The sequence below is a fragment of the Hyaloscypha bicolor genome, assembly GCF_002865645.1.
Source record: "Hyaloscypha bicolor E unplaced genomic scaffold K444scaffold_124, whole genome shotgun sequence".
Taxonomy (NCBI): Eukaryota; Fungi; Ascomycota; class Leotiomycetes; order Helotiales; family Hyaloscyphaceae; genus Hyaloscypha; species Hyaloscypha bicolor.
Window position 1 is genome coordinate 829,870 of NW_020194626.1, and position 19,391 is coordinate 849,260.

At 48.6% G+C, this 19,391-nt stretch overlaps 9 protein-coding genes across 9 annotated transcripts; 3 read left to right on the forward strand and 6 right to left on the reverse strand.

Moving 5' to 3' along the window:
• Nucleotides 1-74: 74 nt before the first annotated feature.
• Nucleotides 75-1,445, reverse strand: K444DRAFT_633375 (uncharacterized protein; the record flags this gene model as incomplete). The annotated part of the gene is made up of 2 exons (XM_024883601.1): nucleotides 75-1,133; nucleotides 1,182-1,445. 2 exons carry the CDS (start codon nucleotides 1,443-1,445, stop codon nucleotides 75-77), a joined length of 1,323 nt encoding a protein of 440 aa, XP_024732752.1.
• Nucleotides 1,446-2,043: 598 nt separating this feature from the next.
• K444DRAFT_616923 (Mob1/phocein) lies at nucleotides 2,044-3,969 on the forward strand. The gene is made up of 4 exons (XM_024881018.1): nucleotides 2,044-2,345; nucleotides 2,397-2,749; nucleotides 2,805-2,916; nucleotides 2,967-3,969. Exons 2-4 carry the CDS (start codon nucleotides 2,527-2,529, stop codon nucleotides 3,586-3,588), a joined length of 957 nt encoding a protein of 318 aa, XP_024732753.1. The 5' UTR covers nucleotides 2,044-2,345; nucleotides 2,397-2,526; the 3' UTR covers nucleotides 3,589-3,969.
• Nucleotides 3,839-5,038, reverse strand: K444DRAFT_616925 (uncharacterized protein). Its single transcript, XM_024881019.1, has 5 exons — nucleotides 4,886-5,038; nucleotides 4,472-4,740; nucleotides 4,294-4,352; nucleotides 4,125-4,236; nucleotides 3,839-3,981 (listed from the first exon to the last, which is right to left on the reverse strand). Exons 1-5 carry the CDS (start codon nucleotides 4,925-4,927, stop codon nucleotides 3,951-3,953), a joined length of 513 nt encoding a protein of 170 aa, XP_024732754.1. The 5' UTR covers nucleotides 4,928-5,038; the 3' UTR covers nucleotides 3,839-3,950.
• A 276-nt stretch (nucleotides 5,039-5,314) lies between these two features.
• On the reverse strand, nucleotides 5,315-8,183 carry K444DRAFT_568016 (ribosome biogenesis protein erb1). Its single transcript, XM_024877188.1, has 2 exons — nucleotides 7,448-8,183; nucleotides 5,315-7,400 (listed from the first exon to the last, which is right to left on the reverse strand). Exons 1-2 carry the CDS (start codon nucleotides 8,150-8,152, stop codon nucleotides 5,775-5,777), a joined length of 2,331 nt encoding a protein of 776 aa, XP_024732755.1. The 5' UTR covers nucleotides 8,153-8,183; the 3' UTR covers nucleotides 5,315-5,774.
• Nucleotides 8,184-8,332: 149 nt separating this feature from the next.
• Nucleotides 8,333-9,791, forward strand: K444DRAFT_666509 (uncharacterized protein; the record flags this gene model as incomplete). The annotated part of the gene is made up of 2 exons (XM_024887194.1): nucleotides 8,333-8,595; nucleotides 8,669-9,791. The coding sequence occupies exons 1-2, from the start codon at nucleotides 8,459-8,461 to the stop codon at nucleotides 9,789-9,791; spliced, it is 1,260 nt and encodes a 419-aa protein (XP_024732756.1). The 5' UTR covers nucleotides 8,333-8,458.
• Nucleotides 9,792-10,138: 347 nt separating this feature from the next.
• K444DRAFT_536850 (uncharacterized protein) lies at nucleotides 10,139-12,116 on the reverse strand (the record flags this gene model as incomplete). Its single annotated transcript, XM_024875412.1, has 4 exons — nucleotides 10,139-10,847; nucleotides 10,946-11,336; nucleotides 11,441-11,525; nucleotides 11,643-12,116. The coding sequence occupies 4 exons, from the start codon at nucleotides 12,114-12,116 to the stop codon at nucleotides 10,139-10,141; spliced, it is 1,659 nt and encodes a 552-aa protein (XP_024732757.1).
• An 828-nt stretch (nucleotides 12,117-12,944) lies between these two features.
• On the reverse strand, nucleotides 12,945-14,441 carry K444DRAFT_616933 (COPII-coated vesicle protein-like protein SurF4/Erv29). Its single transcript, XM_024881020.1, has 4 exons — nucleotides 14,117-14,441; nucleotides 13,894-14,006; nucleotides 13,348-13,841; nucleotides 12,945-13,297 (listed from the first exon to the last, which is right to left on the reverse strand). Exons 1-4 carry the CDS (start codon nucleotides 14,281-14,283, stop codon nucleotides 13,160-13,162), a joined length of 912 nt encoding a protein of 303 aa, XP_024732758.1. The 5' UTR covers nucleotides 14,284-14,441; the 3' UTR covers nucleotides 12,945-13,159.
• A 782-nt stretch (nucleotides 14,442-15,223) lies between these two features.
• Nucleotides 15,224-17,383, reverse strand: K444DRAFT_616935 (uncharacterized protein). Its single transcript, XM_024881021.1, has 6 exons — nucleotides 17,059-17,383; nucleotides 16,708-17,010; nucleotides 16,521-16,562; nucleotides 16,336-16,377; nucleotides 16,165-16,263; nucleotides 15,224-15,989 (listed from the first exon to the last, which is right to left on the reverse strand). Exons 1-6 carry the CDS (start codon nucleotides 17,246-17,248, stop codon nucleotides 15,622-15,624), a joined length of 1,044 nt encoding a protein of 347 aa, XP_024732759.1. The 5' UTR covers nucleotides 17,249-17,383; the 3' UTR covers nucleotides 15,224-15,621.
• Nucleotides 17,384-17,868: 485 nt separating this feature from the next.
• Nucleotides 17,869-19,390, forward strand: K444DRAFT_616936 (uncharacterized protein). The gene has a single exon (XM_024881022.1). The coding sequence runs from the start codon at nucleotides 17,947-17,949 to the stop codon at nucleotides 19,213-19,215; it is 1,269 nt and encodes a 422-aa protein (XP_024732760.1). The 5' UTR covers nucleotides 17,869-17,946; the 3' UTR covers nucleotides 19,216-19,390.
• The last annotated feature ends 1 nt before the right edge of the window (nucleotide 19,391 follows it).

The following is a 19,391-nucleotide window of genomic DNA, read 5'->3' on the forward strand; positions in this document are numbered from 1 at the left end:
TTCTAATCCTAACTTACAGTTGAGGGGGAAGGTATTTGCTGAATAGCTCCTGGAACACTCGGCAGCACTATCTCTCACTCATCATCGTCATCCTCAATGATATTGCGTTTTCGTCCTCTGCCAACCGCAGGCTCGACAACAGGTGCTGCTGGAGCTTCATCGTCATCGAGGTCTGCTTCGGCATCGGCATCGGCATCACTCGTCTCCTCTGGCTTCGACAGCTTCAGCTTCTTGTGTTTTGGTTCATCCCTCTCGCTCTCTTCGTCCAGCATCTCCTCTTCGTCCTCATCATCATCTCCGCCTCCCTCCTCCAGGTCTTCGTCACTAGAAGCAAGGAAATCGTCCTCCTTGTCATATTCGTCTTCCCTGTTTCTACCGCCTCTCGGGAGATCATCGTCCGAATCATATTCTGGTCTATGTCTCCGCTGCTTGGCTGGCTTCCGGGCTGAGCCTGGTGCTCTCCGGCCGGACCGTCCTTCTAAGTCATCCACACTTAATCCACCGCGTCCACTTGTCGGTCCTCGCAGGCCAGCCTTTTCTGCTGCTGCTTCGCGACGACGTTGGGCTCTCATCCGTTCTTTCTCAGCCAATTCGGCTCGCTTCTTCTGTAGTTCGGGGTCTTGTGTGTTGGTAATAAGTTCAGGTCCATTCTTGTCGTCACCCTTATGGCCTCCGCGAGTTGCTGCAGCCAAGCTTCTCTGCAGCTTTTCAAGAGCATCATCCTCGACCTCCTTGTTGGGTCGAACAGTATACTCGTTCGTCATATGTCCAACCATAACGAGAAGCTGGGAAACAAGCGATGGTGTAGCCACATACGAGTGGGAGTCTTGAACTTCCTGATAGGTTTTGTTATCTCGAGGAGGGGCAAGTGGTTTGGTTTGCAGCTCGTAATGTTGGTCTCCAACTGACAGTGTGGTACTTCCGTCACTCCATCTGTACACAACGGTATTGCTCTCGAGCTTGCCAGTCGCAGGATCTTTGCGGTAGCGCATTGTGGAAGCTGCAACAGCACTAGCTGAAAAATTCGCGGATTTCGTGTCGCTATGATGATCAGCAGCCGGGGGTTTGAATGTTTCTGGCTCGAAAATATGAGGTTCTATGCCAAGGAATTTTGGGAGTCGTAGGGAGTTCAACTTGGACTTTGTCAGCGTTATCCTGATGGAAAGGATATTCGATCTCACCTCTCCGTCGACTGGCTTTGGAACTGGATGTCTCCAGACGGTTGATTCTTGAATCTGAACGTCTCGTCCATCTCCATAATCTATCTCCTCAGCATCATCCCTAGGCGCTCGATCATTCCGTTCCTCATCATCTCCGGAGTCCAGCTCTCTGTCACTCAATTCTCGAACCCTTTCCGCAGGCTCCTCCTCATCATCATCGCCAAAGAGATCATCTTCAAGTTCTGCTGCATTGTCCATCACGTCTTCTTCTTCTGAGGAGGCCATGGTATGTATCGTGGAGGGTGGAAGAGCTGGCGAAGGATGTTCGTTGAATGGTTTGGATGAGGGAATTATTAAAGTCTCGCCGTTCTCTTGCGACAGCCCTGGGATGAATGTTCAAGCCAAATTCGAGGCAGTAAAATAAACAATAAAGTTCGATGCCGCTTTAGATGGTTTCTACTGCACTGTAGTACCCTTAGGGCGGCCGCCAAGCTAGTGCACACCGGTATTCGTCCCAGATCCCCTATTCCTAAATCTATCATCAAACTTCCACCTCAGATCCTCTTCTCTACAACAACACGCTTCCTCCCCGATACAATAACCATTAGCTCGGCTGTCCATTCACCACTCGTCGAGGAGCCGCTTAGGGCTCTGATCAGCTGACTGTCAGCCAGCATGTCGAACTTGTTCTCAGGGATGTAGGTATCTTTTTCTTGTCCACATTAAATTGGGGGATGGGAATTTGTTATTGGTGTTCACTGTAGTTGAATTCCTTGAAGCTACATTCTGGTTTACATTTAAAATGTGGCATCAGTGCAATACTACTTGGGCTAGTGGCTCAGCCGCGATTTCAAGCTGACGGTGACCTCTGATCCGAGAGCTCTTCCAAAGCTATTCCTGCCCCTCACGCATTAGACACTCTCAACCGAGTGTATTCTACGTTTGATTGGCCTAGATCTTCCATCCCTCCCCTCAGCTTTGTACCAGTATTAGGTGTTCTCAAGCCTGCCCTTTGTTCTCTGTCTGGGAAACTAGATCGTTACTACAAGTTGCTGGATTTCTGACAACTGGACGCCAACGATCTTTCTGAAGTCTCAGTCCTCTAAAATATTGTCGCAATGAACTTCTTTACTGTCATGTTTTCCCGGTGTTTTGCCGAGCTAGCTATCCTCCCCCCTCGTTTATGTATGCCACCTCGCCCGATCTCGGAACTTTTGCTAACGAACTCTTTTACAGCAGTGGACGCTTCCGCGGTGGTGGTAAGAACGGTGGTACCAAGAGTCCTGGACCGCCAAACGGAGCACAGCCAACATCACCTACAGGCACATTACAGAGCGGTTCATCGTCAACGAGCTTAGCACCCAGAATGCCCCCCTTGCCCAGCTCCCCGTCGCTTTCACAAACCCTATCAATGGATGACTCAACTGGAAGCCTTCCCAGCGGTGACGCTCTCTCCTTCTACAACCTTCCCCGCCCCAAGCCCATCTGGCTGAATGATTCCTACGCCAAGCACATCGTCAAAGGCAACTTCATGACATTGTCGGCTCGACCAAAGACCGTAGAGCAAGGTGAATGGATCGCACATCAAGGTGAATGCTTTAGATCGTTCTCTGTACTAGCCCTGCTAACACATTTTTTGCTCAGTCGTTGAGCATTATCGCAACCTCTGGAACTTTGTACGCGTTATCCATGACAAGGACGAAGAGGGCACTTCGATCTGTAATTCTCAAACTTGTCCCCGCATGTCTGCTGGCGCGTAGGTCTCCTCCCGCAGCCCTTTCTGCTAATCGATCTAATTCCTTCTAGCAACCATTCGTTCACCTGGCTGAACGCCAGAAAAGAGCCTGTTGAGGTCCCCGCCCACGAGTACATCTCTCTGATGCAAAGATGGATCTCCGGCAAGATCGACAACACTGCCATCTTCCCAACCGATCCAGCAGGTGTCTCATTCGCTTACAATACTGGCAATCCCGACATCGCTAGTGCTACCTATGCTTCTGGCGGACTGAACACACCAGGTTCCAATACGCCCATCCCAGCTGGACCAACTGCTTTGACCACATCACTTTCACAACTTGCTGGCCCTGGCGATTGGGTTGGCAAGAGTAGCGGGTTCCCAGTCGATTTTGTGGAGGTCTGCCAAACAATCTTCCGTCAAATGTTCCGTGTTTACGCTCATCTCTACTGGGCACACTTCATTGATCCGTTCTATCATCTCAGCCTTGAGAAGCCAATGAACAGTTGTTTCAGTCACTTTGTTCTCACTGCTACTGAGATCGATATGCTGAAGCCTCACGAGTTGGAGCCAATGCAACCGTTGATTGATCTCTGGGCTGCGAACGGAACCTTCCCTAAGGAGTCAAAGGCGTACGCTTGCGCAAATCTTAAAGCCGGCGAACGATTACTTTCTCTTGCTGGTGTCAACTGAATACGGAGACTCAAGGGCTGGTTATTTATAAACTTGATGTTGATGAGAATGAACAGGATGCTTTTCAGATCGCGCTGAGAGGGAACAGATTTCCTGAACTCTGTTTTCGGTGAAGTTTATTTGATTTTCCCGCGTGCATATGGAAGGAAGTTGATAGCATGAAACAGCGAGGAAATTTCCGGTTGGCGTTTCTGATTTCAATAAGAAGGTTCTTGCGCGTGCTAGAGGGCAAGGCTGGTTAATTATGGAACGAAGAGAATAAAAGCCATTCATGCATTCATGCTATGGACTGCGGGTTTTAGTAAGCTATTTGAAGAAACATCATGATCCGTCTTCCATCCTCACTTGCGTCGTTTCCTTCTTCATTGAGCAGCCACCTCACTGATTTTATACCTGGATAACTTGAAGTTAGTATTACTTGGGTAAGAAAACTTCAATGCCCTAGACTCTGGGGGGTAGTGAAAGGAGAAGACTTTGAGTGGACACAAGTCACGAGATATCGAGACTGGGAAAACAAGCCGAACGTGATAACGTACTCAACAACGGGAGGTTTGCCAGCCTCAATGATGAATCTTCCACTGGCAACATAAACCTTCTGCTCCATGAGCTTCAACTCATCACTTCCGGTTTCGAACAAGACATGGGTCACTAAAATAAAGGGGAGGTTTCAGACAGACAGGCTAGGTAATGTCCCAGAATACTTACGAACATCACCAAACTCCGTAGTCTTTGCGTCCTTGCTTCCAGTCAAGACAGCGGTTGGTCTGGGGCGGAGTCAGCACTTGGTCCATACAGATTGTTCCAAACGAACCGGAACATTGTCTGGAAGGAAATCATGAGACGGTCAGAGTTAGGAAAAAGGGACTTCTCCCCCAATACCTACCCTGGCTTCATCTCAATAATACCACTGTATTTGTAGCTGATGATGGCACCGCTTTTACTGTCCTTCAAGACGGAGTTAACGTCCAACCGAACGTGCTTGCCGCTGGGATCACCGCGAATGAAGTCCGATCCGTGAACAAAGGTGGCATCAACTTTGACGGGATAGCCTGGCTCAGAACGGAGGAAGCTGTTCTCGGAAATGAATGGGACAACTGTAAGTGGACCGCTCTTGGAGACGCTGCCAACTGAGAATGGTGGGTCGAGGACGATCTGTGTGAGTTTTAACAATCATCACGATGCAGAGCGTTCCATGTTCAAGCCTTTGCCGATTGAATGACGGGAAATGTTGGTATGCATTTGAATCATAGTATGACTTGCCAGTGTGCCGAGGTGGCACGAGAAGGGATGCTCTTACATGGGTAGTGAAAGCGGGAATGAGCTTTGGGAAGCCAGACATCTTGAAAATCGGCTGTAGACTTGTTGGAGGCTGAATTGGGTGGATTGACGTTGAAGGGGAGTTGGCAGAATTGCGATGTTCAAAGACCGTGGTGAAAAAGAGGAGAAGGGGTGGTTGGTGGCAGGTTCGGTTACAATGCACCCGGAAGCGACTGTTCGGTGTAACTTCATCTTACCCCTCGCACCTTCCCGTATAACGCTATCGACCCCACATGAACTGTGATTTGCGCCATTAGGCTTACGAGCGACATCCAGTGGCGGAATTGAAACATGAGAAATTAAGCTTGTAAAAGCTGAGCTGGTGCCTTGCCCTGGACACAAAAGCTGCGTCAATTTCCCATGTCCCAGGTCAAAGTAGAACACTGATGGAGGATATTCAAAACATGCGGCTTTTTCTGTCAAATGGCGAGGGTTCTGGCTTCCAATGTCCCAAGTCAAATTGGTCACTCGCAAGACTTCCCTAACAAAATTTCCCTCTGATTATCGTGTACTGAAATTGTGCTCACTTGGAACAAATCGACAGCGTTGGAATGTCTGAGTTGTCTGAGTTTCTCTCCTTCCTGGCTAAGAAAAAAGTCCAAATTAACTAGGTCCATCTAAACATTCATACCGCTTTTCAGCTCACTCGACAGAGGTTTGATTCTGCTGCGTTTCCTACCGATTACCCGCTTTTGCGTCGATCATCTTTAACAATACCCACCGTGAGTATGCACAGGAGCTCAAACAGGTTGAAATCCATATTCACAAAGACCGCACTGTTTCATCTTCAACCATTCTCAGGTATCATTGACCGGTATTTTTGTGCCCTCAACGCCTATGCTTTGAGCAATAGCTACAACATTTAGATATCACATCCATAATCGACAAGTACCATCTGCACCGGCACTCACAAGCCAGGGCTCCCTCGGATGCCAGTCTACGTCCATAACACCCAAAGCACTCTTGACCTTGTGCCCCTTCAGTACTTTGACTGGTACGATAGTGGCATTTTCCATCATATCACTGACAACCTTGCCATGAAATATTTGCAGGCTCCCGTCGTCACTGGCGTCTGCAAAAAGGGGGAAACCTCCCTTGTGATATTTCACCGCACGAATAGCTTTCGAATGGAATCTCATAGTCTTATAAGGTCGTGTAGAAAGGTCAAGATCGTGCCAGAGTAGTCGTCGATCGTAGGATCCAACAATCAGATTATCTCCTCCAGGATGTATATCAAAGGAAGAGATCCATCGAGCTCCAGGCTGGATAATTTTGACAAGTTCCTGCTTTTGAAGGTCATAGCTTCGAATCGTCCGCTGAGTAGCAACGAAGAAAAGGGGCCTCGAAGGGTGAAACTGCACAGTTTGCGGTATGCCAGGTAATCGGCGGAAGGGAATTTGGGTGAGGTGTTTCGAGAGGGTGTGGATTGCAACAGCGCTCTTTTGTGCTGTTGGAGAAACGGTTGAAAAGAAGTCTCCTCTTCGATGCCAGCTTATGACTTTGACAGTGGTTCGGACGGTGATCTTAATGAGAACACCTTCATCTTCAAGCCGCGATCCAGGCCGAGTCCATTTTGCTGCGGGGTCTTTCCTGGCTCCATTCGCTGTGAGAGCTTGTGTAGCATTCGTTGCATAGCCAAATCCTGCATCAAGTAATTCTCGACTGGAGGCATCTGTTTCTGGATCTGTGACTGGAGGCACCAGGAGGTAGATATCTTCGCCGGCTGCTGCGGATAGGATGACTGCATCCTTTCCTGGTCGCCATCTGACAATGTTGACGGCCTCACCATCGCCAATCTTTGCACTCCAGATTTGTCTGCCGGTCAACAGCTCCCAGACACGGACAGTGCCGTCATCTCCACCGCTAGCCAGCCAGATTCCTGAGGGATCAATCGCCAAGCTCCTGGCACGGCCCTCGTGACCACGGAATAAGGTAGAGCAGACTGTTGGAAATGGTTTGAGCTCTTCAGGCCGAGGAAGTTTAGGGAGTAAGGATGCAGGATCGATGTTGAGTCTATTCTTGCGTACTCGGGGTGCAAGATACAGGTCTAAGGAGCGTTCGAATCTTTCTTTGACAAACTTCTCGTAGCCTGGGACTTTCCGCAAGGAATCGTAACCAGTCGGTAAGTAATCCCTTTCTCTGTCTTCTGGGTCGGTTGATTCCCAAGTTTGCTTTTCTGCTTTTGTAGGGAGGTATTCAGGTGGTGGGTTATAACTTAAGTCATAACCTGGCGGAAGCATTTTTGGAGCCGGAACATTCATGATGTTGTCTGGACGAGATTGTTCATCCTGCCAAATATCGTAGTGTATTTCTTCCTCCTGTTCCTCTTGCTCTTGAGGTGGCCTATACGGAAGTATTCTGCCTTCTCGTATGGCTCGCACAATCTTCATTATTCTCCTGGCTTCATGCTTTGAAGGAAGGAAGCGTCGTTTCGGTTCAGGCGCAGCACTTAAAGGCATGATCTCCTCAATTCCAGTGAAATATTCAACGGTAGCCTAATGGTGTTAGTGAAATCATAAAAGGTCCACTGCATATGGCTTACAGGATATGGATCATAGCCCTCCTCCGGCAGCTCATTCGTTTGTATTCTTCGCAAAATCTCAAGCTCATCTTGGCTGAGATTGAGCGGCTTCCCTGTTGCTGGATCCGTAAGTCCAGTCCATCCGTTGGGGACATCAATGCTGTCCAACAACGCATCCAATGCTTCCCCCTTGGCAGGCCGCATTATCTTCTTTCCATTGATATCATAGCCAATGTGTGGGTAAGAATCGTAGAACGTAAGGGGGATGTTGCCAATAGTGTTGGTAGTCCCTGGTGCATCTGAATCATCCGAATCATACACCGGATCTATCTCACCGTACACATATCTCTCTCCACCATTGGCATCTGTGGTGATTGTGTAATTAGGCTTGTCTTCCTCTAGTGATGACGGCGAGACCAATTCCGGAAGAAGGTTTGCCTTGGTGCCATTGCTCTTCTTCAGACCATCATTCGTTTCCTCTCCCTCGCTCTCGAGATCGTCAGACGGGATTTCATCGCTATTAAGAGTCTCAATTTCGTCTAGTTCGTTGTCTTCCTCTTCTTCGTCCTCCGAGCCCTCGTCACTTCCATCGTCTGAATCCTCGCTTTGCGACAAAATGCCTTCCAGGAGTCCATCCCCAAACTCGGCCTCAGACTCAGCATCCGAGGTTTCAGGAACATCCCGAGTAACGGCCTTGCGCTTTCTGTCAATGGTGGTGGGCGCCATTATTGCTTCGAAGCTGTTGAAGGAGAGCTTTGAAGATTTTCCCAAAATATTTCTCGATGTGCTTAACCTTATCTCTTATCTTAGCGCCATTTGGACGTGAAGGCTGGTTGAGCTGTGCCGCAGAAGTGTCACCTTGTTGCCTCACGCTGGCAGTGCCGTTCTCTACAGTAAACAATGCATCTGACATCTCACGACCTTTGACTTACGGAATCTCGAACCCAAGTGCTGCGGTGCTCTTGTCGTGATGCCTGAAAAGACGGAGACGGTGGTCAAGCACAGAGCCTGCGATGAGTGCAGTCAGGATCCATGTTTCTGATCGGGAGCAGGACCTCGATTACTGATCCAAATTCAGGAACTCGAAAGCTTGCGTGCTCGAAAGACCCAGACGGATGCGAGCGGTGCAAAAAGGAGAAAATCGTGTGCCACTACTCGGAACAGAAACCGTACGCATATTTCAGAGTCCATGTTGCATGTCCCAATAATATACGACGGAGTACTAACTCCAACATTGTCCAGTATGGGAAGGCCGAGGAAACGTCAGTTCATTGAATCAACAACTGACGATGTTGCCCCCGACCAAGTTGATCCCCTTGACTTAGGCCCTATTCCTTTCGGCGACGGTGACTTCGACTCCTATATGGACGGCATGCTAACGGAGCCTTATTTCACGAATCCATTGTCAGCTTTGACACTCCCGCCAGAGTCCACGATTCCTGGGCCAGTACCAACAGCTGAGAATGGACACGGTGCTTGGAGCTTTGGACACCAAGATATAATGGGAGTACCGCCGATCAACTTTGGAAACATTGATTTTGGGACCGTAGACCATACACCTCCTCTCGACCCAGCGCCGCAACTGTCTACGGACTCAAATGCAACAGTCTCGAGTGAGAGTTCACCGCCCCAGTCTACTGGAGGCCCTGGCTGCAGTTGCTTGGCATCAATGTATTTATCATTGGCGTCGATGCAAGAGTTCCCCAGCGATATTGTTAAAGCCCTGAGAACTGTTCGATCCGCATGTGCAACAGCAGCTGCGACTATATGGTGTCAAAAATGCGGTACTGTTCTCCTTGACAACCCAACTCCTCCCATCGAGGCCTTCCAGAATGTTATGCTTCTTGGGACTATCTTACCCATCATCGCAAATGGCTACCAACAGCTTCTCCAAATGATAGACGATGAGACGACTAGGGCAGAATCGCTTGGGCAAACGAAAACCTTCAGATTTCACGACTATGGTGGGCTGTGTGGCCAACAGGTCATTTCAGATAAAGTGGATTGTGCTGAGACCGCCAAGCTCTCCCGTCCTGTTGAGATGCCTCCCCAACAGTGGCGGACTACCGTGAGAGCTTTATTGAGAGTGGACATATATGGCCATGAGCAAACAGGCTTTAAGCATAAAGGCTTGAAGGACTTGGTTGCTGAGATGGAAAACCGTCAGAGGACCCGTCATGAGATGTTGGACGCTCGTGCCGCTGTTCTAGGCACAGATTCTGTGGAGATGGGTCCGTTCGGTTCCGCCAAAGCTGGTGTTGGGGGACACGGCCACACAACATGTGCTCAAGGAGCACAACCTCATGCATGTTTGCAGATCTTGCAGGTAGCTAAGTCTGCCATCGATAACCTCACCATTGCTTAAGAGGATCAATTGTTGAGCTCAGCGACCCTACGAGCTCACCTCGGAGTGAGCAAAGACTGCGCACTGGAATTTCAACGTCCCAAGTGACGTTAGTCGTTTAGCCTTATATGGACTCGGAACGAGAAGACTTGAATGTCCTAGAACTCCAGGGACATTTGAAGACTTAGCCCTTAAATGTACGATAGGTCCAGGGAACCTTTGAAATGTTCAACTTGATGTGGGACATTGAAAAATGATCGTCGCTTTTCGTGTTCACTACGAGCCCGCATTGCTGCAAGATCGCCAGGACCTATCAAGACTTGGATTCCGGGTTAGCTTCAAAGTCTAGATTTCGTTCTAATGACGAATTATACACGAAGGGTCTCCAACGATTCCACAACATATTCCATCAGCTGTCCGGCTTCTTGGCCTGGGAGATCTTCTCTGGCAAAGATGCATCGCTCGACTACCTCCCTATACATCCTGCCAGTCTTGCTATTCAAATTTGGTATAAGATTCTGGACTACAACCTTATCTCGGAACCTTTCTGCAGAGTAGTGTGGCTTGTGATAAAGTTGAAGAACTTTCCACAAACCAATCTCTAACAGAACAATGCCTAAGCTATAAATATCGAAGCTCTTGCAATATGGCTTCCTTGACATTCCGTTCAAGGAACTAGGATGGCGGTGGAGATCGGAGGCAGCTGGATTCTTGCTCCCTACAGACATTTCACCGATACCGTCGGGCCGCGAGACATCGAAGCCTAGAAGATATGGGGATGATATATCTGGTATGCTCGCAGCTGCCGCGGTGGTTTTCGTGGCTGAACTCGAGAACGCCGAAGGGAAGAACAAGACATTCGAACTGGAGAAAGATTTATGAAGCCAATCAAGGGAATGTAGGGACCATAGAGCAACGGCCAAAGTGTGGGCCAGCTTGAATCGGTCGCCAAGATCTGGGGTCCTGAACTCGTTGCTATTTATGAGTGTGTTGAGGTTCGAAGACGATGGCTGGGGGGCTTTATATAATAATCCGTATTGGTTCACTGTGGTGTCATCTGTATAGCCCAAGCAGTCTCTGGATAAGAGAGGAGTCAGCAACTGCTCCTTGACGATTGTCCCCAGAAGATTGGGACTTTGTCCGGAAGTGTTTAAGAGTGACTTTCCCTCACTTACAGCGTGTGGAGATCTGGATGTCGATTAGAAGCACTATGAATGCATCTTGCGAGGTCATCCACTCTTCTAACTGTGTTTAACCTCGCATCGAGATCCTCTTTATCATATTCTACCCACTCAACAAGAACATTTTCGATACTGGATGTTGATGGATTTTTATAAGCACCGTGATTTCGTCTGACGTCTTGACCTGAGAACGAAAGATCCGTTCGTTGTATTTTCAGAGCATACGTTGGCTTGAAATGCGCGGTGGTTTTGGTGTCGAGATTGATTTTCAACTGCTTCAGGCTAGCGGAAGCGTTCAATTGAGGATATACCCCACTTGAAGCAGTTTCCAGCAAGCTCAATTTAGCCAGATCCCTTTGTGCACTTTGCAGAAGCTCATTCGTCCCTGATGTGATCGGCGAATTAGCAAGATTGTTCCAAAATAATCAAGATTTTGTCTCGGAGGTATCATGAGACTGGCCGGGTAGGGTTTCTCTCCCAGTTACCTACATGCTCTCTGAACGCTGGCCAGCCTCGAAGGCGGAAACAACTGTTCAAGCCCATCGTTATAATCCTTCAAGTCTCTTAAAAGCACCTACCAACCAATTAACAACGTATTTCTTTAGGAAGGAGAGAGCTGGGAGCATGAGATATCTTCCCACCCAGTGAGGTAAGGAGCTTGGGATATAGGACAAAGAAATAGGTCCGTTACTGTAAACTTCTCCTTGTCGGCGATAACCCATTTCGCACGCAACTGCAGCTCATTCCTCAATCTCCCCGCTACACTTGAACTATCCGTCTTCTTCGGTGCGGGCAGCTTCTCATCAACAGGACTCATAAGCTCCTCTCTTAACCCATACCTATCCTGCAACTTATTAAAATCCGTAATCGTCCGATGCAATTGCGTCAAAATAGAGACAGCAAGCTGCCTCAACCTCTGATTCCCCGAATTGCTCTCAGCCTGCAAATGAGCTTCCAGCTTTCCCTCGACAACGCCCCATTCTCGTCCCCAGACCAGCAACCGCATTTCTTCGATGCGGATCTTGCAGACGAGTCGCTCGCTATCTCGCCCGAGGTTCGCTGCCGTGGTGAAGAAGGCGTAGGCCTTTATGCATCCGTCGAAGGTCTGAGCCAGGACCCCGACAGCACCTACAAGACCTAATGCTGTTCCCAGTGCTTCGGCCATTCTGAAGGCAAATGTACGGCAATATAAAGGAACACTCAAGTCATATGTTCAGCAGCAAAATCCCCACTTCTCGGACCCCGCAGCATCACGTGAAACGTGGGTTTGGGATACCTAAAATAGACAGCATTTTGGATCTTCGGCGTTGGCAGAGGATGAAAAGGATGGAAAAGGTTGAAAACGAGAAATATGAAATTCACATGCAGGCCATCATTTGCCGTTATGGAGTTCCCTTGCCACTTGCTGCCGAGCTTATGCGCGTGGCTGTGTTGAAAGGCTGAAAGGACGTAGCATATCACGTGCTGGCCTCAAACGGAGGTCCTAGAGAGCTCTTTACTCTCTTTATTATGCGATGTCTATAAAAGACTCGTATATTTCTCACTAGTTTTAGATCTTTAGTGATCATATCGAGCTTAAACAAGCCGTTGGGATGGTAGCTAATTGGACTGGATACCGTGGCTTCTTGAAGCAGACTGACATCTAGGATCTCGCGCCAAGAGGCGGAGGTGGCTGCTTCCATCAGGAGAAGGGTACAAGAGGGGTTTAAGGGACTGAAGCGTTCCCAGGACAATCTAGAAAGTCTGAATGCTTCGAAATGTTCGCTCGAGTAATGGCATATTCCAAGCCTAGTCTTTTCAATGTCCTCGAAGTTCTGGACATTCGAACCCCCCGAGAAAAATATCTACAGTAATATGAATTGGTATATTGAAATTCGGTACATTCTTGAAGATTCATGTTTCTCTATGCGACTCAGGTGCCAGATATGATGTCTGCTTCGATGAGCTATTTTTAGTTACTCGATACTCTCAATATATTATGTTGATGGTCATAGGAGGGTGGAAATTCACATGATACGATTGATGCTTTAGAATTTACATTTGGAAGATTGCTATGCGCTGAGAGAGGTGGCAGAGACATCTTGTCTCCCCTCGTAAAATGACTGAACTTTCAATACCTTCGCCAGTAACTCCACCAATGCAAGGCACCTATTTTCTTAATTTTCTTAACCTTCGTTCTGGTATGGCTCTCCTGCCATTCCCTGACGCTTAGTATACTTTCTTCTTCTCATCGATGCTGTATTTGCCAGGTCCACTATTGACTAGCAGGAGGAGTCCGCCAACAATCGAGAGAATCTGGAAGAAGTCGTACTTGGCAAAGTCCTTGTGGGGGTGGTGCTCGTGAAGCTAGATAGGAGTTAGTTTTCAAGCCAAATTTCAGCTGGAGACAAGCTTACAGTCCAGAAGTTATTCACCAAGATGTTAAAAACACTCAAAAGGACAACCAGCATGATGGCACTGAACTTTGCCTTGAAGCCCACCACGACCATGACGCAGGCAACCAAGCCAAATAGTGAGACAATGACTCTCCAGACACTCCATTTCCCGCTGAACACAAAGCCAACGAAGAGAAAGATTAAGAGGACTCGGCCAGCAAGCTGGAAGTACATCTTGCGATCCTTCTCGTCGATTTGTGGCAGGCCTGCAAAAGCCTTATTCTTGCGAACCCAGGAATCCGAAAGAACCATCAGTAGACCACCCATCACGGACAGGTTGCGGAGGAAGAAGTTGAGATCGAAGATAAGCCCATATCCAAGGGCTTGTGTGACCACGACACCAATGAGTCCACCGACAGCGTAGTCAGAGTATTTTCGTGCAATGACCAGTGTAGAGCAAGAGACCATAGCGAGGACATTCACAATCAGGAAGAGATGGGTAAGGCCATACGGAACTGCAGAACCACTCAATTAGCCTCATTCTTCTGCAATCAAGATGTGCCATACTGTGTCGGTAATCGTGAAGGTACAACAGCTGATCGCTCCACTGGGTGATAATTCGAAGAGCATCTTCCAAGAATGTAACCACAATGAGGAACCGGCCAATTGCTGGCAAATATCTGCAAGATGCATGTTAACAAGGCCAAGCGCTGCAGACAAGAACAAAAGGCCTAAGAGATAGCCTCTGGTTCATGACCTCAGAACGTGGGGTGTACAAATGGTGACATACGGCTTTACTGGGTCGCTCAAAGTATCCAAGAAATCTTCGATCTTGCTCGTCTGTTCCCTGATCGCATCGAGCGGACTCGGGTCATTGTTGGCATCTCCACTGCTAGGGCCTCCAAATGAAGTCTGGCCTCCCAGGTTATAGCCAGCTGTGCCTCGAATTTGGGCCATGATGAAATCTCAGTCCTGCTGGTTGCGCACCAAAATACTCAGTCTCTGCAATGGATTCGACTTGGAATATGGATTGCCAGCAAAAGAAGCAGCAGCGTTGTGAAGGAGACGTGGTTCGAAAGGATGTGGTGGTGCAGGAAGGTGTTTATAGATGAAAGCTTACGGCTCGGCAATCCAGTCCTGCAAGCTGGCCTCAGAGCAAAGATCGGACCGTGGGGCTTAGCGGATGGGCCTCGCCAAAGCGGACGGTTTCCCCACAAGGTGGCTTTGTGAACTGAACACCTTTTGTATTTTACCGAAATATTAACTTCAGGTGGGAGAGTGAATTATTTTCTCAATTTGCAAAGTTAGGAACCGCTAGAAGATCGAAGACCTGGTTTTGTTACTTCCCCATCATGAACATCTTCATGTGCTCCTGAGTCCTGCATCATTATTTCAGCTTGATCAGAAGTCAAAGAAACTCACCAAAGGAAGGAGCTCGAACTTCTAAAACTGAATGGGACAATTTCATTTCAAACAGCTTTCTGAAAATATCAGTGGGTTTATTTATCTATCACAAAGACATCTAACGACTTGACAATTATGCTCACAGGCCCCATGAAGCTCTTTAGCATATATATTCGGATCTCTTGAAGAAGAAAGTAAAAGGACATTCATCATTTATTATCCATGAGTCCATCCGGATTCTTCGGTCATAAAGAGCAAAGGGACCAATGCTCTCTGAAAACAGCGCTCATAGCGATGCACATGTTAGATATATTTACACATTCTCATATTCCAAATTGTTGGCCATTTTTTAAGCAACAAAACACTAGGAGCAAGGAAGCACTTGGCGATCTTCCAAGCAATGGTGATTGCATATCACGAAGTCGAAAAGTGGTTTGTGGTGGACAAAAAAGGGCATTAGGGTCCGAATGTTCCAGACGTTGCAAAGTGGGGCTTCCTTTGGATATTCCATCAGGTGACGTACTGAGTCTTCTCCCTTCAAGTGTCCTAACTTACGTTGGAGACTCCAAGTACTTCACTTCTGGAGACTCTCTGACATTATGGCACATTCAAAGACGACTCTCCCTTGATATCTCCGAGGAGTTCCAGAATATCATTAACATCCTCTTCCTTCAATCTAGATAAATGTCACAGGCTGGACTGGGGATATCTGACACCATGCTGCTTTCACTGTCCATCGCAAGATTGGAACTAAGCATCAGTCATATAATACGTCTGACACCCTTCATTTCCTAAGTACAAGTGTCGAATGCCCATTCCTAATTGTAGCGTTTTCGCTCGAGCGCCGACCCTTGCCTCCCATCCCTACCAGTCAGGCCATTGAATAACTCCTCAATGGAAAGCGCTTAAATCTAAAGGTACACTGCTCCCACGTCCAGCCCGATACCTCTTTGGCCCTCCGTGAAAGTCTCTCGGTTTTGGTAACATGGATTCGTCTTGGAACTTCCATCTCGGATCGTTTATGACTAACCTCCTTGATGGCTCAGAATTTCTATGGGGACTAGGATTTTTAGGTAAACCTCCGTTCGAGGATAGAGTGTAAGAACTTGGGTCTAGCATTGATCTGATAGGTTGCTGGGCTGGAGGTGGCCTGGACGTGGTCGGTATTGGGGAAGCTGAAGGAGGGCTAGTGTTTGGGGGAGGTGGTGGTGGTGGTGGCGCTGCGGCTGGAGAATTTTGACTCGCTGCACGAATAGCGGCTGCCCAACAAATTAGCACTGTCAAATTCTATAAAAATTGAAGAGCTCAGAGCCTCAGAGTAGTCTCAAGCTGCCGGGAAAAAGGAACAATGGGGTGGTGACAGCTCTTGAAACAGCTCCCAAGCTCTCAACTCCTACTTGAAAAGGCAGCAAATTAGTATGAGAATAAGCTTACCTTGCATTGCAAGACTTTGGCCTGAGCCGTTCGTTGATGGAGGAGAAGTTGGTGGGGGAGGGGGTTGTGATCGGGTCGAACTTATGGGAGGCCGTGGTGCTAGACAATGAATTAGCATAAAAATTTCTTATTTTTGAGGAAAAGCTCAAGAGCTGGGAAGCATTTACTTACCAGCAGCAGGAGGTGGTGGAGGAGCAGATGGAGGAGAGGGTGCTAAGTAGTGAATCAGTATATAATTTTCAATTTCTACCAAGGAAGCTGGAAGCTAAGCTCTCAGGTCAAATGGCGGCTCCTGAGAAGAACCTTGGCTCTGAATCCTCGAAAACAGCGGCATATCGGCACGGACATAGACTTACCAGCAGAAGATGGCAGAGGAGGAGCAGATTGAGGAGCGGGTGCTATATAATGAATTAGCATGGTGATTTCTGAGTCCTGAGGGATTCTGAGGAGCAGAGCCTTTAAGACAAGTGACGACTGTCAAAAAATCCTTGGCCTTGAGCTCTTAAACAAGAAGATAGCAAATCAGTATGGAAATTGGCTTGCCTGAAAAGGGAGGCGAGGGCGCAAGTGTGGACGGCTTCCTACTGCCTGGAGGCACCGGGGGTTTCTTCCCAATCGGAGGAGGAGGACCTTTCATGGACGCAGCTGACATTGGCCTTGGCGCATTGAAGCCCCCAGTTTTCCTCAGATTCGCAATAGAAGGGGAAAATGTAGGACCTAATCCATTCTGCGAATTTGGTATTGGCGGTGCAGCAGTTGGTGGTTTTGGCGCTGCCATTCCTGGTGGCCTCGGTGCAGAACTTGCAGACGACTCTGGATCCGATGTGTACGATGATTCCCGGTTCGCTGTCTGTAATCAGAAAAAGTGTCATGTCTTAAAATGCTAGAACTCACCTCCTGTATCAACTCCCCCGCCACGCTTCTTCAATTTCGGTATTCCACCTGCAAACAAGCCTGCTAATTGCGGTGGCTGCTCCATCCCCGATGTACCTCCGGAATCTCTGCTAGTCTGATCGCTATTGCTTCTCGCTCTATTTCCTCCTCCAGGGACAGGCGGTGCAAGTCCTCCAGGCGCCTTTAGCATTCCAGGTACCGGTGGGGCTCCAGCTGATGGCGCTGCTGACCCTCCAGATGTCTTCCCAATTATCGGCGCTGATCGATCATTCGTGACCGCTTTCTTAAGCGCTTTACCTTTTGTGATGTCTGATAGTAAAGCTCCCTATGGTAAGGTTAGCATCCTGAAGTGACTTGTTGTAAGCCCAAGGATTGAGTAGGGCATAGATACGACTGGTGGGGGCTTCACCCTGTTTGCGGCCGGAGGTCTTGAAGGATGATTTCCAGGAGGTGGAGGAGGCGGTGGAGGAGGCCCACCCATCCCAGGCATGGGCGGAGGGGGGGGAGGAGGGGGAGGCATATTGATTCGAGGCTGCTGAGATGGAGTTCGTTGTGGTTTAGAACAAGCCCGCAGTTAGGCGTTGGAGGGGACTGCTATTGAATCATGGAAGAATCGTCGATCAATTCAGCGGATGTGTCCTTGCAAAGAAAGAAGACCTCGATATGTCCCTGGAAGCGCTTGGACAGTTGAAATATTGAGGTGCCTGGAGCATTTGCCATGGGATCGTCGTAACGCTGTGGCGCGGCTATCTTCACTTAGTCATCCAAACAGGGGACACTTACAAGGATTAACTACAATGCTAATTCAACGTTCAACATCGGTTTTTCGATTCTCGATAGCTATGTGATTGAATCAGCGACAGCAATCCCTTCAACCCTTCCCTCCGAATGTCTCGACGTGCTCTCCGGCCCCGAGCAGATGTCTGCCAGCTCTGCGAATCTATGGGAGCTCGACAACCTGTCAGGCAAACCTTCCGAACCAAAAAGTCTTCCCCAACTCCCCGCGCATCCTTAAGCAGTGGAACGAGACTATACTCTCAGAAACTGCGGACATCAAACGGGCCAGGGATTACTGTCGTCAAGACGATCCCATCCAATTCAATTGCTAGAAAGCCTCAAAGGGGAAATGAGGGACATGCGACGGAAGCGGCGCTTGAGAAAGCTTTGGAAGAAGTGAAGACGACGGCCAATGCACTCCGATCTTTGGAAAAGATTCCTTCGGAGGCAGACACGAACTATGCTCTAGGACGGTGCGAAGTTATGGCCAAGCTCCTCGTCTTAGAGCCACCTACACCATCCTCGGAGAGCAAAAATGGTGCCACATCTGCTCTCCTTTCCCTAGATGAATCGAGCGCCAAAAAAGTACCTCTCCATAAACTTCCTCCAGCTATTCAGCGGATGGTCGATCAATTGTCAAATCTTGCATATTCCATTATCAAGCATCCGCCGATCTTCATCACGCCGGCAGCCTTGGAAATGTACGTGGAGATTCAGGCAACTCTAGGGAGATCACAGACATTTCCGGAAGTTTTCCATTTGTATGCTTCCAAGCCGCTACCGAAAGAAGGCACCTCTCCAATACAATACACCGAGCAGAACCCTAACAAGGCCGCCAATGCCATTACGATCCCTGTAGCCGATCGAGCTCTGCAAACTGCTATCAGTGCTAAACACTTAGTCGTAGCTATGGATATCATCGAGGCTGCATACACGACTAAAGCTTTCCAGAGAGCTAAGTTTGTCCGAAAAGGCTTGCTTCCAGCCACGGGTCTGGCAGTCGCTCCGGTGGCAGCTTACACCATCGCTTCACAGCTCGCAATTCTTCAAACGACCATGGATTCTGCTATGGCCACCAATGTTGCTTTTGCTGGCATACTTGCCTACGTCGGCTTTACGGCCACGATTGGTGTGGTTGCAGTGACCACAGCCAATGATCAAATGGATCGCGTGACTTGGGCTCCAGGTGTGCCTCTGAGAGAACGGTGGATGCGCGAAGAAGAACGGGCTGCAATCGACAAGGTAGCCGGCGCCTGGGGATTCCGTGAAAGCTGGAGGCGTGGCGAGGAGGAGGGCGAGGATTGGGACGCTTTGCGAGAGTGGATTGGTCGAAAAAGTATGATGCTTGACCGCGTGGAGTTAATGGAGGGTATGGAGTAACAATGGGTCCCGAAACTGTATGCATCAGTCGAGTCATATGAGTGTAGCGTAGCCCTACCTTACCGCCCTACCTTGGTCCTAAGTATGGTTGACATATGTCATAAATTGTGAGCCCTTCGCACCTTCCCACACACTCCCAAAAATAGTTGAACTTGGTTGCTCTCCTCTTATTGAAT

What these genes read in the sequence shown, in the direction of transcription:
- K444DRAFT_616923 (XM_024881018.1), top strand. Translation starts at nt 2,527, where the DNA reads ATGCCCCCCTTGCCCAGCTCCCCGTCGCTTTCACAAACCCTATCAATG. An exon ending in TGAATGGATCGCACATCAAG is followed by an intron (nt 2,750 to 2,804) that starts GTGAATGCTTTA and finishes TTTTTTGCTCAG; the next exon opens with TCGTTGAGCATTATCGCAAC. An exon ending in CCCCGCATGTCTGCTGGCGC is followed by an intron (nt 2,917 to 2,966) that starts GTAGGTCTCCTC and finishes AATTCCTTCTAG; the next exon opens with CAACCATTCGTTCACCTGGC.
- K444DRAFT_616925 (XM_024881019.1), bottom strand. Translation starts at nt 4,927, where the DNA reads ATGTCTGGCTTCCCAAAGCTCATTCCCGCTTTCACTACCCAT. An exon ending in TTCCCGCTTTCACTACCCAT is followed by an intron (nt 4,741 to 4,885) that starts GTAAGAGCATCC and finishes AAACTCACACAG; the next exon opens with ATCGTCCTCGACCCACCATT. An exon ending in ATTATTGAGATGAAGCCAGG is followed by an intron (nt 4,353 to 4,471) that starts GTAGGTATTGGG and finishes ACTCCGCCCCAG; the next exon opens with ACCAACCGCTGTCTTGACTG.
- K444DRAFT_568016 (XM_024877188.1), bottom strand. Translation starts at nt 8,152, where the DNA reads ATGGCGCCCACCACCATTGACAGAAAGCGCAAGGCCGTTACTCGGGAT. An exon ending in AGGGCTATGATCCATATCCT is followed by an intron (nt 7,401 to 7,447) that starts GTAAGCCATATG and finishes TAACACCATTAG; the next exon opens with GCTACCGTTGAATATTTCAC.
- K444DRAFT_616933 (XM_024881020.1), bottom strand. Translation starts at nt 14,283, where the DNA reads ATGGCCCAAATTCGAGGCACAGCTGGCTATAACCTGGGAGGCCAGACT. An exon ending in TTGAGCGACCCAGTAAAGCC is followed by an intron (nt 14,007 to 14,116) that starts GTATGTCACCAT and finishes TGCATCTTGCAG; the next exon opens with ATATTTGCCAGCAATTGGCC. An exon ending in TGGTGAATAACTTCTGGACT is followed by an intron (nt 13,298 to 13,347) that starts GTAAGCTTGTCT and finishes ACTCCTATCTAG; the next exon opens with CTTCACGAGCACCACCCCCA.
- K444DRAFT_616935 (XM_024881021.1), bottom strand. Translation starts at nt 17,248, where the DNA reads ATGCTAAAGGCGCCTGGAGGACTTGCACCGCCTGTCCCTGGAGGAGGA. An exon ending in CGGGGGAGTTGATACAGGAG is followed by an intron (nt 17,011 to 17,058) that starts GTGAGTTCTAGC and finishes GATTACAGACAG; the next exon opens with CGAACCGGGAATCATCGTAC. An exon ending in TCCTCTGCCATCTTCTGCTG is followed by an intron (nt 16,378 to 16,520) that starts GTAAGTCTATGT and finishes TTCACTACTTAG; the next exon opens with CACCCTCTCCTCCATCTGCT.
- K444DRAFT_616936 (XM_024881022.1), top strand. Translation starts at nt 17,947, where the DNA reads ATGTCTCGACGTGCTCTCCGGCCCCGAGCAGATGTCTGCCAGCTCTGC.